At 50.3% G+C, this 14,599-nt stretch overlaps 1 protein-coding gene and 1 pseudogene across 1 annotated transcript in view; one reads left to right on the forward strand and one right to left on the reverse strand.

The window, feature by feature from the left end:
• Nucleotides 1-14,599, reverse strand: part of LOC147822368 (uncharacterized) — a 105,238-nt gene that overhangs the window by 55,185 nt on the left and 35,454 nt on the right. The window contains exons 14-19 of the mRNA XM_087196989.1: nt 13,584-13,635; nt 6,166-6,275; nt 5,338-5,439; nt 3,749-3,803; nt 2,851-2,978; nt 733-787 (exon numbers count right to left, since the gene is read on the reverse strand). Of these exons, the coding sequence (XP_087053115.1) occupies nt 733-787; nt 2,851-2,978; nt 3,749-3,803; nt 5,338-5,439; nt 6,166-6,275; nt 13,584-13,635 (502 nt within the window). The remainder of the gene's footprint in view (nt 1-732; nt 788-2,850; nt 2,979-3,748; nt 3,804-5,337; nt 5,440-6,165; nt 6,276-13,583; nt 13,636-14,599) is intronic.
• On the forward strand, nt 10,986-14,549 carry LOC147822369 (sterile alpha motif domain-containing protein 1 pseudogene; annotated as a pseudogene).

A 14,599-nucleotide genomic window follows, 5' to 3' on the forward strand; every position in this document is an offset into this window, starting at 1 on the left:
CTTCACAGCTATCCCCTGGTCCGCCCTGGACCCCTAAAGAGAGGCCACAGGACACACAGGGGACATTCTGGAGCAGTGGAGTTCCGTGGCAGGAGGATCCCAGGAGAGGCCCAGCAGCCTGCACACATCGGCAAATTCCCAGGGTCCCTACTCAAAAGATTTCCGTAAAGGGCCTGGAGGGGTACACACAGCTCAGTGTGAGCAGGTGTGTGGCACATACACTGAGAAGCATCCAGGTGCTCCAACATCAGAGCACTGGGCTCCGTGTTACTTGCAGGGCACCGGGGAACAAAGGGACCTGAGGACCTGCTGAAGCCCAGTGATCCAGGGTCTGCCCAGCCTGTCCTTTCCATACTGCAGTCACGCAGGGTTGGCTGTTTGGTTTGGGGCCAATTTGTGCTGTGGAATCCCCACCACCAAACTGAGGCCAAACTGCACAAAGAGGGGGAGTGTCTCCTCTCTCAACGGCCTCCCACAGGAGAGTGTTGAGCTGCCTTGCCCTGAGTGCAGGGAAACCCGAGTGTAGTTCACTGTGGGCGACGGGGACTCCAGGTGACCAATCCTGCAAAGTAAGGGGAGGTGCGATCCAAGACAAAAACAAACTCTGAAAAGAGTTCACTTCCAGCTTGGCAGAATAGATCAAGTAGGGAAACTGACCACTTCCCGCTTTTCCCTGCACCTGAGATCTCACAGGCCACCTCTGCCTCCATAGCCCGTGACCCTCACACTCACCAGGCAGAAACGGACTCCCACGCCACTTCCTCTTGCTTCCAGGTGGACTCAGGTCCTGCAAACACAAACAAACACACGCACACATACAACAGTCATGACCTGAACTCACCTCAAGACCCAGTACAAAACCCTGGTGGCCAACGGAAGTGAATGAATGGCTCTCTCAGTGAGACAACAGGACACCCGGGGGAACATGCTCGGGAGACTCAGACTGTCTCCTAAGGAACGGGAAGACTTCCTCACTTCCGTCCCTGGGCAGACCACGAGAGACACAATGGTACCAATGCACGCACACAGACAGCTGGACGTAGGGAACAGAATAGAGGGTGCAGAAACAACCCCCAAAACCCTCAGACACTGCATCTTGGGCAAAGGAGCCAATAACCTAGGCTGGAGAAAACACAGGCCACGGAAAAAGGGCGCTGGGAAAACTGGTGGTCCACGTGCGCAAGATCGACTCTGACCAACTCTCTCACCCTGTGCTGAAAGCAGACGCCAGTGGATCATACATCTGGGCATTAAAAACACAAACTCTGAGAGAACATACAGCGTAGCCATGGACGTCCTCAGCAGAATGCCCACAATGTAGACCAATAACAAGCTACAAAACCTACAAATGGCATTGTACTCGAGCATAAAGGTTCCTGGAAGTAAAGGAGACCCACAAGAGACTGACTGGAGACCTACCAACTGGGAAAGACATTTTTGCCAGCCAATTCCTCAGACGGAGGGGGAATATCTAGAAACAGCAGAACTCAAAAACACCCGACCTTAAATCTAAAAGGTCCTGGCGTGCCCACTGTGGGACACACCTGACCTCCGTGCTTCACTCCTTTCCTACAGCCTGACTCACGGCACTAACTGGCCAACTAAAACCAACGCATCCTCGACAAAAGCAAGAGAAATGGTCAGCAGGCACGAGACAAGGAATACCCATAACAACACCACCAGAGTCTGTCTTCTTCCAGCAAGAATGTCTACCACGAAGAACAAAGGCTTGAGAGCTTGCGTGGAAAAAGGACCCTTCTGCTTTGCTTGGGAGAATATAAACTGGTAGCACCCCAGTGGAAATTAGTGTGGGCTTTCCTCAGAAAACTCAGAAGAGAATTCCACTGGACCCAGCTACCCCTCTCCTGGGCATCTGCACGAGAGAGTGGAGGTCATCGGAGCACAGTGCTGCATGCACACACACGCTGACCGTTACGGCTTACATCTAGATGTCCCCCCAAAGCCTTCTCTGCTCAGAGGCCGTGCGTGTGGCAAGTGACTGGATCGGGCCTGTCATACCGGGGCTAGTGCACGGATGGGTTTCTGTCTGGGTCTCATGCTGGGAGGTGAAGCCTGGTGGGAGGAGAGGGTCCTTGTGGGCGTGCCCTGGAGATAGCTAGACCCTTCCTCCTGCCCCCAGCCTTTGCTTCTTACTGCCTGCCTAGCCGTGAACTCTTTCTTTTCAACCACGCCATCTTGCCTTACAACCAGCCAACTATGGATCGAAACATCAACAAACTGTCAGTCAAGATAAACCTTTCCCCCTTTCATCTGTGTCAGAGGTTTTGCTCAAGCAAACAGGAAGTAAACTGAGACACTTAGGCCAGCACCAGCATTACAGAGAGGTAAAACGTGGAAGTGATCCATATGCCCATCGAAGACGAACGGACGATGAAAAGGTGGTGAACGTACACAAGGAATACTGCTGAACCATGACCAAAGATAAACTGCAGGCACTGATGGCAAGGTGGATGGCTATTGAGGTCATAATTAGAAGTCAAACAATGAACGTCGGAGGTGGAAATATGACAGGGGGGATCTCCAACAGGACACACCCAAAGGAAAAAGAGTTTCGACAGCCAAAGAAAAGACAGACGCCTGGAAATAGGGAGGTAGAGTCCGAAGCGGCAAGGGAGGCCCAAGGACCAGGACGGGAGGGCGTGGTGGTGGGTCCGGGAGAGTACAAAGGATCCAGATGGGGTACGGACATGCTCCAAATCCCCAAGGGTCATGTCATCCTCCTATGCTGCAGACACACACTAACGAGGAAAGAGAATGAGCCTGACTATCTCCCCAGGTGGCACACTCAACTGGCCTCACCCAGCAAAGAGGGAACCCAGTGCTCCTCACCGGGGAAGCCCGGACTCCAGGCAGGCTCGGGGAACGTTGAGACGTTGCACCATGTGGAAAAGGTCGAATAACTTTCATCTACACTGTGTGCCAGGTAATTGGCGGCACTGTCTCCGCCCTCCAGGTACCTGTAAGGAGAACAGCATGGTAACCAGGAAGGACTGGCCTTCACAGCTATCCCCTGGTCCGCCCTGGACCCCTAAAGAGAGGCCACAGGACACACAGGGGACATTCTGGAGCAGTGGAGTTCCGTGGCAGGAGGATCCCAGGAGAGGCCCAGCAGCCTGCACACATCGGCAAATTCCCAGGGTCCCTACTCAAAAGATTTCCGTAAAGGGCCTGGAGGGGTACACACAGCTCAGTGTGAGCAGGTGTGTGGCACATACACTGAGAAGCATCCAGGTGCTCCAACATCAGAGCACTGGGCTCCGTGTTACTTGCAGGGCACCGGGGAACAAAGGGACCTGAGGACCTGCTGAAGCCCAGTGATCCAGGGTCTGCCCAGCCTGTCCTTTCCATACTGCAGTCACGCAGGGTTTGCTGTTTGGTTTGGGGCCAATTTGTGCTGTGGAATCCCCACCACCAAACTGAGGCCAAACTGCACAAAGAGGGGGAGTGTCTCCTCTCTCAACGGCCTCCCACAGGAGAGTGTTGAGCTGCCTTGCCCTGAGTGCAGGGAAACCCGAGTGTAGTTCACTGTGGGCGACGGGGACTCCAGGTGACCAATCCTGCAAAGTAAGGGGAGGTGCGATCCAAGACAAAAACAAACTCTGAAAAGAGTTCACTTCCAGCTTGGCAGAATAGATCAAGTAGGGAAACTGACCACTTCCCGCTTTTCCCTGCACCTGAGATCTCACAGGCCACCTCTGCCTCCATAGCCCGTGACCCTCACACTCACCAGGCAGAAACGGACTCCCACGCCACTTCCTCTTGCTTCCAGGTGGACTCAGGTCCTGCAAACACAAACAAACACACGCACACATACAACAGTCATGACCTGAACTCACCTCAAGACCCAGTACAAAACCCTGGTGGCCAACGGAAGTGAATGAATGGCTCTCTCAGTGAGACAACAGGACACCCGGGGGAACATGCTCGGGAGACTCAGACTGTCTCCTAAGGAACGGGAAGACTTCCTCACTTCCGTCCCTGGGCAGACCACGAGAGACACAATGGTACCAATGCACGCACACAGACAGCTGGACGTAGGGAACAGAATAGAGGGTGCAGAAACAACCCCCAAAACCCTCAGACACTGCATCTTGGGCAAAGGAGCCAATAACCTAGGCTGGAGAAAACACAGGCCACGGAAAAAGGGCGCTGGGAAAACTGGTGGTCCACATGCACAGGACCAACTCTGCCCATCTCTCTCACCCTCTCCCAAAAGTAAATCCCACTGGACCATAGATCCAGGAATGAAAACATACTCTTGAACACAAAGCCTGGGCACGGACATCCTCAGCAGAATGCCCACTGTATATACAATTCTGACAATCTACAAGTGGGATTTTATCTGATCATAAACCTTCCACAAAGTACAGGCAACCACCAAGAGGACGAGGGAGAGACCTATCAAGTGGGAAAGACATTTTTCCCAGCCAGTGCCTCAGACAGAGGCAAGAATTTTGAGAAAAAGTACTCAAACACATCGGATGTGAAATATAAAACGTCCTGCCGTGGCCACTGTGGGACATACCTGACCTCTGGGCTTCACACCTTTCCTCCAGCTTCACTCACGGCACTAACTGGACAACTGCAACCAACACTTCCCCGGCAAAGCCAGGAAAAATGGTTAATAGGCACATGACAGGAAATACCAATTGAAAGAACACCGGAGTCTGTCTTATTCCAGTCAGAATGTCTACCAGGGAGAACAAGTGCTTGAGAGCTTGTCTGGCAAAAGGACCGTTCTGCTTTGCTTGGGAGAATACCAACTCGTACCACTGCATTGGAAATGAGCGTGGATATGCCTCAAAAAACTCAGAAGAGTCTTCCACTGGACCCAGCTACCCCTCTCCTGGGCATCTGCACGAGAGAGTGGAGGTCATCGGAGCACAGTGCTGCATGCACACACATGCTGACCATTACGGCTTACATCTAGATGTCCCCCCAAAGCCTTCTGTGCTCAGAGGCCATGCATGTGGGAAGTGACTGGATCGGGCCTGTGATACCAGGGCTAGTCCATGGATGGGTTTATGTCTGGGTGTGATGCTGGGAGGTGAAGCCTAGTGGGAGGACTGGGTCCCTGTGGGCGCACGGCCCAGAAATAGTGACGCCCGTCCTCCTGCCTCTAGCCTTTGCTGATTCTTGCCTGCCATGCCATGAACGCTTTCTTCCTTACCACACTATCTTGCCTCAGAACCAGCCAAGTGTCGATCAAAACCCCTACAAATTGTGGGTCAAAATAAAGCTTTCCTCCTTTCAGTTTTGTCAAGAGGTCTTGCTCAAGCAAAGAGAATGTTACTGAGACTCAGTGAAGGCACTGACCAGGCTGTGTTCCCACATAGTTGTTCCCAGGGAAATATGAGTCCACCAGCACCTCCAATGCTTGGCTGGGAAGCCCTTGTGGCCAGTCCGCCTGTGGGGAAGCTGAAAGGAGAAGTTTCACGACACACAGCTGCGCTTCTCCCTTTGCTGAGTTCCCACAGCACCCATTTCTGTTGTCCCTGCCTGTGGCTGCCATCACCGAGTGACTCAGGCAGAGAGGGAGACATTGTGTGCATGAGGGAGATGTTACCTTTTTTGTGCCTGGGGATCCTTGAATGGCAGTGCCTAGAGAGGACTGGCCCTAAAGGGAACAGTCACCCTTGCTCTAAAAATGCAAAAGAAAAAAAAAAGAGAAAGAAAGAAAGAAAAGAAAGATAGGAAGGAAGGAAGAAAGGAAGGAAAGAAGGAAGGAAGGAAGGAAGGAAGGAAGGAAGGAAGGAAGGAAGGAAGGAAAGGGGAGCAATCCAGAACAATCCATGACTCTCTCTTCCAGCACACTAAGCACACCTGGGAAACTCTTGCCTGCAGCCCAGGCTTTGAGGAATCTAACACACCTCCCCCCTACGGCCCCCCTTCCCGTGAGCATGCTGGGTGATGCTGTTCTCCAGGAGCCCAGTCCTGTCAGGGAGGAAGAGGAGACGGGAATCATGTGGCTTCCCGCCCTGTGTTTTTGCTTGCTCCTGCCCCGAGGCAGCCCCATGTGCCCACACTTGAAGAAATATGTAGACAGTAGGAGAACTGATGTAAAGGCGGCTTGCCCAAGATGTCTTCCAAGAGCTGGGTGCCTTGGAAAGGCCCAGGGCTGGCCAGGCCTGGTGGTCACCTCACCTGGGCAGAGCTGGAGGGTGAGGCGCTCAGCCATCTTGTGCCACTCAGTATGGTCTCGGTGGCTCTGCCCCTGTCTCACAGGGTCATCCCGGGACAGCAGGTCCCTGATGCTGCAACGGAGGAAGAAGATGATTATCCTTCCAATTCCAGAAAGTTTTCCCTAAGTTTGTCAACATGTGGGGCAGAAGTTCCATTGCAGAACTGAAATTTGTAAGGGAGGAGAGACGGTGAGATTTATAATGAGAACTCAGCTTTCAGGCATGCTCAGGAAATGATGACACAGCAGGTCCTAAGGGAAAGAGGGCACCCAGCAGAGAGTAAATGGGGTGATGGTGAGGTGACAGGACTGTGACAGGGAGTTCTCTGAGTACACCCCAGGGCAGCCCTTCCAGTGGAATCCTGCCACATTTGGTGAACCCTGCATAAGCTGTGTCGTGGGGTCCCACACAAGGCCAGCCAATTCCTGAGCCACTCCACACCTACAAGTGATGCCTGCTGTAGTTTGTTCCTCATGGACATAATTTTCTGCCTGTGACAAACTTGACAATGAGCCAAGGCCCCACATGTAGAGATCAGCTCTGCATCGCTGAGTTTAATCCTTGAGGGACAAGTGGCGTGTGTGTGTGTGAATTCTGAAAGCCATGATCATTTGTAGTTCTCCCCCATCCTGGCTATCTAACTAAAGAAAGTGACAACAGCAGTATGCCAGACAAGGCACGCAAGCAAAGGAAGCACCACACTTTGGACACATACTTTGTGGTCACCTGGCTGGGAGCTTAGGTATGCTCAGGTCCCAAGTTCCATCCCCGGTACCAAAAAAAAACCACAGACATAGCAAGACCTTGTCCAAAGAAGGAAAAAGAGAAAGAAAGAGAAAGGCTAGACTATTGCTGTACAAATTATGATCAGAGACTTTTGTGGTCTCAGAAAACGAGCAGTGTTAACTAATTACAACTTTTTTCCTGGTATAGTGAACTTGAAATTATTTGAGTTCTATTTCATCAAAATTTATAGTAGTATATCAGACTCCTCAAGTGGCGGCACTTTGAATCGGGCTACGGAGGCCAGGTTGCCAGAGTGCAGGATTTAAGAAACTGAATAAAAAAGTAATGAACAGAAAATCTGGAGAGAAGCTCAGCCAGTCCCAGCACCTGGAAGGAAGCTCCCTGCCTCCATCCCAAGCTCCTAGGACAGAGAAGCTGAGCTGGTCCCAGCACCCAGAAGGAAGCTGCCCCGCTGCCATCCCAAGCTCCTAGGGCACAGAAGGTGAGCTGCGTGGGCGCCAGGAGCACCCCCCCCCATGGAAATGAGAAGACACATAAACAAGCCTCAAAAACAGACTTCCAGATCACCTACAACAAACCCCAAAGGGAAACGAGATGGAACACTCTCATACTCAACCACCTGGACTCTCTGAACTGGCAACAAAAGAGGGTCTGGGAAAAATGAAATCAGAAATAATTACTCAGATAACAGAAAAGATTTTGCTCATGGTGCAAGACATGATTAATAAATCTAGAGAGGACACAGATAAAAAAATAGAGGATCTGAGGAATATGATGGAATCCCAACATAGGAAACAAATGGAATCCATAAAACAGATACAAACAGATTTCCAAGAGATTAAAAACTCCATCAAAAGTCTGCGCAGCAGAATGAACCAATGTGAGGACAGAATTTCACATATAGAAGATAAGATTGCAATTAGTGAGGAGGAAAAGAAAAACTGCTATCAAATTGTAAGGGAATATGAGAAATCAATCCAGCAGCTGCTAGATGATGCAAAGAAGAATAACGTAAGACTGATGTGAGTCAATGAAGAAACAGGAGAGAGTGCAGATGACATAAAAAAACTCTTCACAGAAGTGATGGCAGAAAATTTCCCAAGCAGGGGAAAACAACTTGACATACAGATAAGTGAGGCATATGGGACTCCAGCTAGCCTTAATCAAAAAAAATCTACACATAGGCATATAATAGTTAGGATTCCAGAAACCCAACAGAAGAACAAAATCCTACAAGCAGTGAGAGAAAAGAAACAAATCATATACAAAGGAAAGCCCATCAGAATCACAGCAGACTTCCCAATGCAAACCCTCAAGGCAAGAAGAGCTTGGAGTGATGTATTTCAAGCAATAAAGGAAAACAGCCTCCAACCCAGATGGATGTACCCTGCAAAAATCTCTTTCAAAATTGATGGAGAAATAAAATACTTTCATGATAAAGAGCATCTCAGGAACTTCATGAATACAAAACCGGCACTCCAAAAAATTTTAGACAGTAACTTAGGAAAAGACAATGAGGATCACAACCCCAGGAAACCCAGCAGAATGAATCCATTGGGTGTGACAAATTAAATGCAAAGAGGGAGAATCCAACAAAAAGAAAAAGTCATGACAAGGCTCTTAAAACTTTTGACTTCATCTCCCTAATGAGTGTATAATTCAATCTTATTATTCTGATTAGTATTTTTCTGATTCTAGTGTTGCACACTTTTCCTTGTGCTATACTGGCTATTTATCATCTTCTTATGTCTACATTTTAATTGGGTTGTCTATTAATGAGCTCTAAGAATTCTTTATGTATTCTGGTCATGGGTTATATGCATTGTAAATATGGTCTGTTTAAGGACTACTCATTTTAACGATGTCATTTAAAGTTCTAAATTTTGATGGAATCTCATTTATCAAATTTTTTCTTTTATACATCATGTTTTTTGTATCCTAGGTAGTTCTTGCCTACCCTGAATTCATAAATATTTTCCCTTATAATTCCTTCTTAAAGTTTTACAGTTTTAGGCTTTCTTATTTAGGTTCATAGATCCCTTCAAGTTATTTTCATGTATGGAAAAAAAGTGTTGAGGTTAATTTTTTATATTTGGATACCAGGTTTTCTAGTACCGTTTGCTGAAAACACTCTCTTCCTCAGCTCTTGAATTAAGTTTATATTCTATAAAATGGTAATGTTAAATAATCTTTCAAAACTCAGTGGACCATATATGTGTGGTTCTATTTCTAGATTCTGTTTTATTCCAATGATCTATATGTCTTTCCTTACACCAACACTGCCTTGATTACTGCAGCTTTAGAAGAAGTCTTAAAATTGGGTGCTAAACGTCTTCCAACACTGTTTTTGGTTTTGGCTTTTCTGGGTCCTTTGTACTCCTACATAACTTTTAAATTTCAATATTCAGCTCTTCATTTATAGCAAGTATACACAGACCTGAATTTTTATATATAACTTGTGTTTTCTAATCCTGCTAAATTCAAGTACAAGGTCTAGGGGCTCCTAGAGATTTCTTAGTATTTTCTCTGTAGATGATCATTTCATCTAAAGATTTTGCTTCTGCTGTGCCAATCCTATCCTAGTTGTGTCATTTTATTGCCAAGACTATTTTGGTTTAGACCTATGTTTCAAAGTCTAATGGACAGATGAAGAGTAGGCATATATGCCCTTGTTCCCCACTTTAGAGAGAAAGCATTGTATCTTCTCCATTCATAGAAGTAGTTTTTGTTGGAAGTATGGAGTACATGTCTTTGATCTGTTGAGAAGGTTCTGTTCTACTGCTAGTCTCCTGATAGCTTTTACCATGAACAGCTGTAGAATTTAGTCCAATATTCTTTCTCCAACTAGTGACAGGATCATATGGTTTTCTCCTTTCCTCTGTTAAAATGATGACTTTTGGGGGTGGATCTTCCAATGCTGAACCAACACTGCCATCCCTATAACAAAACCACTTTCTACGTCCTGCCAGATCTGACTTCCAATAATTTGTTTTGGTAAAAAAATTTCTATGTTCATACTTTTTTCTTCTATTATCTTTATCCAGTTTTAGGATTAGCACAATGTTGAGTTCCAAAAATGGAGGGAGAAGTGTTCCTTCTTTTTTCTGCTTTAAATGTTTGATATAATTTATCAGTTAAAATGTTTATAAGCCTGCTGTTGTCATATAGGTAGGTTTTCAAACTAGGAATATGCTTTCTTTAATAGGTGCTATTCAAATTTTATATTTCCTCCACAGTTAGTTTCATTAATTTGTCTTGTAAGTTACTTCTTAGAAGCTGTCAAAATTATTTCAAAAAAGATTTTTGTAATATGCTTTCTATATCCTTTTAAATTCTGTAAAATCTGTGGTAATGTCTCCTAAATCTTAATACTGTAATTTAAAAAATGTATAACTGATATCGTGTAACAGGAAAGGTCTAAAAGAGCAGGGGAATTGGGAGGGATAGGGGAAGGGAAAAGAAAAAATATAAGAGGAAAAAAATGGAAACAAGGTCTTTGCAAATAGGGAAGGGTGGAGGGGGTGAAGGGAGGGCAAGGGAAGGGGAAAAAAATAAGAACCAAGAGACTCATGTAATGGTACAAGATCCCAATGATGAATGTAATTGTATTTCATACGGAAAATGTACCAATGAAGTTAATAGGGGAAAAAAATTTATAGTAGTAAAAAAAAAACAACAAAAAACAAAAACACATTAGTTTCAAAAAAGAAAAAAAATTGAATTACAAAAGGGCGGGGGAGGGGGGTGGCGGGGCTGGGGCTGGGGCAGGGGCTGGGGCTGGGGCTGGGGCTGGGGCTGGGGCGGGGCTGGGGCTGGGGCGGGGCTGGGGCGGGTCGGACGGGGCTGAGCACGAGGGAAGAGGGCGGGGCGGGCAGGGCTGAGCCCGGGAGAAGAGGGCGGGGCGGGCGGGCCTGAGCCCGGGAGAAGAGGGCGGGGCGGGCGGGCCTGAGCCCGGGAGAAGAGGGCGGGGCGGGCAGACCTGAGCTCCACCTTAAAAGCGGGAGAGGGAGGGAAAAAGGCGGGTGGCGGGCGGCAGAGGGCAGGCAGGCACCCCGGCCCGCGCACGCCCGCCCAGCACCAGCGGGCCGTGGGTGCGAGTGAGTGTGTGCGTGCATATTTTCCTCTCTCTTTTCTTTCTCTCTCACTGTTTTTTCTCTTTCTGGCTCTTTTTGTTTTGCAAAGAAACAGCAGCGTTGCCGCAGCTCCGCAGAGGCGCTGCGCCCCCGGGGGGAGGCGTCGGGCAGCGGCGCGAGAACGGGGCGCCGCACTGGGAGAGAGGCAGCACTGGGAGGGAAGCAGCGCGCAGGGTACAGCCGGCCGGGGAGGGGGGAGAAGCATGGCTGGGCCCCCGGCCCTATCGCCGCCCACACCCGCGCCGCCACCGCTGCCAGCGCTGACCCAGCAGCAGCCGCCGCCGCCGCCACCAACGCCGCCACCGCCACCGGAGGGGGGGGGGGGTGGCCGGCACGGCCCGCGAGCCTGCGGGAAGTCGTGTGCTACCTCGGGGGCAGCGCAAGCGGGCGCCTGAGCCGCGGCCGCGTGCAAGAGCTGTTGGAGGCGGCGGCGGGCCGCCTGGAGCGCACTCGCCTGGGAGCGCTCGCGCCCCCCCGCGGGGACGGGCCCTGCAGGCCGCCAGCCCCCGCGCGTCGCGGAGCGAAAGGAGAAGAGTGACTGCTTGAGAAAGAAGAGGATGAAGATGACAAAGACGATGTCCGAGGGCTCAGAAGTGCCAGAGAGTGACCGTCCTGCAGGTGCCCAGCACCTCCAGCTTAATGGTGAACGTGCCCCTCCGAGCGCTAAGGCGAGGGTCAAGGAGTGGATACCCTGTGGACCCCTCTCGGGGCAGGACGAAGGGCGGGGACCGGCACCGGGGAGTGGTACCCGCCAGGTGTTCTCCATGGCAGCCATGAGTAAGGAAGGAAGACCGGCCTCTGCTGCCACTGGGCCAGATTTCCCAGTCCCCTGCTTTGCCCCCAGGAAAGCCAGCCCTCCCTGGGGCCGATGGGACCCCTTTTGGCTGTCCTCCCAGGCGCAAGGAGAAGCCAGCAGACCCGGTGGAGTGGACAGTGATGGACGTGGTAGAGTACTCCACTGAGGCCTGCTTCCCTGAGCAGGCCACTGCCTTCCAGGAGCAGGAGATTGACGGCAAATCCTTGCTGCTCATGCAGGGCACAGACGTGCTGACCGGCCTTTCCATCCGCCTGGGCCCAGCCCTCAAAATCTACGAGCACCACATCAAGGTGCTTCAGCAAGGCCACTTTGAAGATGATGACCCTGATGGTTTTCTAGGCTGAGTGCCAGGCATTGCCCTCCCGAGGTCCATTCCAACTCCCATCTCACCCAAGCCCTGGAGAGTCCAGGAGCTGCCTAGGGCACCTGGGGCCCTGGTGACAGATTCCAGCGAGGGGCGCCTCTCCAGAGGGAGAGGGAGATCCCTTTGTCTCTCACACACACACCTGCCCCCTGCATATCCTCTGCTCCCCAACAGTGGAGTACAGGGTGGGACTCCAGGAGGCCGACCCCCTCCCAACCCAAGGACATTTTTGGGAAAGAAAAAAAAAAAATTTGGCTTCCCCAAAATCATTTTCAGCCAGATGTTTCCTATATAAATGTTTTGTTCTGCTCATTCATTTTGGTGGGTGGTCTCCTCCCTCCCCCACTACCCATGCCTGCTGCCCCTGGCCCCCAGCCACAGGAGGATTGGGGAACAGCTGGGTGAGGTCCTGGGTCTTGTCTGCCCTCCCCTTTCTCTCAGTCGTTGCTCCCGCTGGCTGTATTGCTTTTTAATATTGCACTAAAGGTTTTTTAAATAAAATTTTTCAAAAAAGGAAGGGAAAAAAAAAAAAGGGCCAGGGATTTAGCTCAGTGGTTTCGCTGCCTGCTGCACAAGCACAAGGACCTGAGTTCAATTCCCCGTACCAAAAATGAAAAAATTAAAAGACAGAAGGAAACTGCTCCCCTCTGACTCAGGCATTGCTCTCGTACTGTAAGAATGTGAGATACACAGGGAGAGAGAGAGAGACAGAAAGAGAAAAGGACACAGGGAAGAGAGAGGTGCCTCTGCTCAGGGCACTGTCCAGATGAGCAGCTGATGAGGGGAGAGAGCCAGCTTCCCTCTGAGGTGCAGTCAGGACGGGGAGCATGCAGTGGGAACCACAGCAGGGCCCAATCTTGTGAACAGGGTCCCGTGAATACAGGCTCCAGTGGTGGAGACTGCAGGAGAACCTGGGCCTTCTGAGCCTTTTCTTAGCAATGTTGAGACAAGAAATAGCTTTCTGTCGGGGGATCCACAACTTTCCTTGCTGTGTCTCAACTCTCCATGCACTCAGAGCAACAGTTCAGAGCCGATGTGCATGCTATCCTCACTTTAACCTCTCCCAGGCTTCTTTAAGGACAATAACAGCCCCAGACTGCTTAGTTCTCCCTGCACGGATGCCCTCTCCAAATCCCCAGAGGTCACACAGGGCCTTGGTGAAGGCCATGGTGCCTTTGGCTGGGTGAGTGACACCATGGCCATCGGCAGGCTTTTCTCACCCTGACTGAAACCTGTGGCCACTCCCGACCCCAGGTCTTGGCTTTCACACAACCCCTCTCCCGTCACACTGGCTTACAGCCCTGACCACGCTCAGTTACCTGGAGTCCGGGGACTCTGTTTCTTCCTCCTCATCCCCATTGCAGTGCTGCTCTGCAAGCAAATTCAGAAAGGTGCAGACAGTCACTCCATGGTGCCACTTCCCCCATGCCCACCCCACCCACCTGACTGTGAGGACACAAATGAGCGCGAAGTGTTTTCAGAGGGACACAGGGAACTGCACTGAATGACCTGTGTCACCTCAGCAGAAACAATCTGGGGTGCAGGCTGCTCCTCCATGCACAACATGCCCATCCAGGGATGATTATCTTGATGAGCTATGAGTGTTCCTGGGTCAAGTTCACTTGGATCTTGGTCAGCACTGGATACTCCTTGCTCCTGTCACACAGCTGGAGCGCAGGGTAAATGGATCTCTAGCTCACCATGGCTCTCACATCCCTCTGCCTCCTTTCACTAAGGAAAGGAGATACAAGCCTACCCTACAATGCCCACACCCTGGTAACTTCCTTGCACGCCCCGTCATCCTCTTAACATGTATGTAGTGGCCATTCTCCCAATGTTACCCAATGTCCCAGACCACATTCTGTGACATCCAATCCTTAGTGAAACTTTTCAGGGTGACAACAGCCCTCTGAAAGGACACTCACAGAGATTCCCTACTCGAATGCTACAACTCCAGTGTAACAACACTGAGCCCCTTGTAGACACATGAGCAAACGAAAATCATGCAAGGATCCAGAACCCCTCAGTCACAATAAAGTCAGCATGAGGACACCTGAGAGAAAACTGCCCTCAGCCCAGATTGTGAGGAACCTAACCCGCCGCCCCATCTCCCCTCCCTGTGAGGATGGCGAGGAAGGCTGTTGGTGTCAGGAGCCCCATTCTATCGGGGAGGACAGTGAGGGGGGAATTGTGTGGCCTCCACCCCATGTGTTCCTCCCCCCATGTGTTCCTCCATGACGGCATCCTGATGAGCCGAGACTACCAGGAAAACGTAGACAGTAAGGGAAGCGATGTAGAGATGGCCTGTCTGCTGGGGTCTCCCACAGCTGGGTGC

The sequence above is a fragment of the Heterocephalus glaber genome, unplaced genomic scaffold, assembly GCF_053883595.1.
Source record: "Heterocephalus glaber isolate CG9 unplaced genomic scaffold, H.glaber_assembly_v1.0 deba00001649, whole genome shotgun sequence".
Classification (NCBI taxonomy): domain Eukaryota; kingdom Metazoa; phylum Chordata; class Mammalia; order Rodentia; family Bathyergidae; genus Heterocephalus; species Heterocephalus glaber.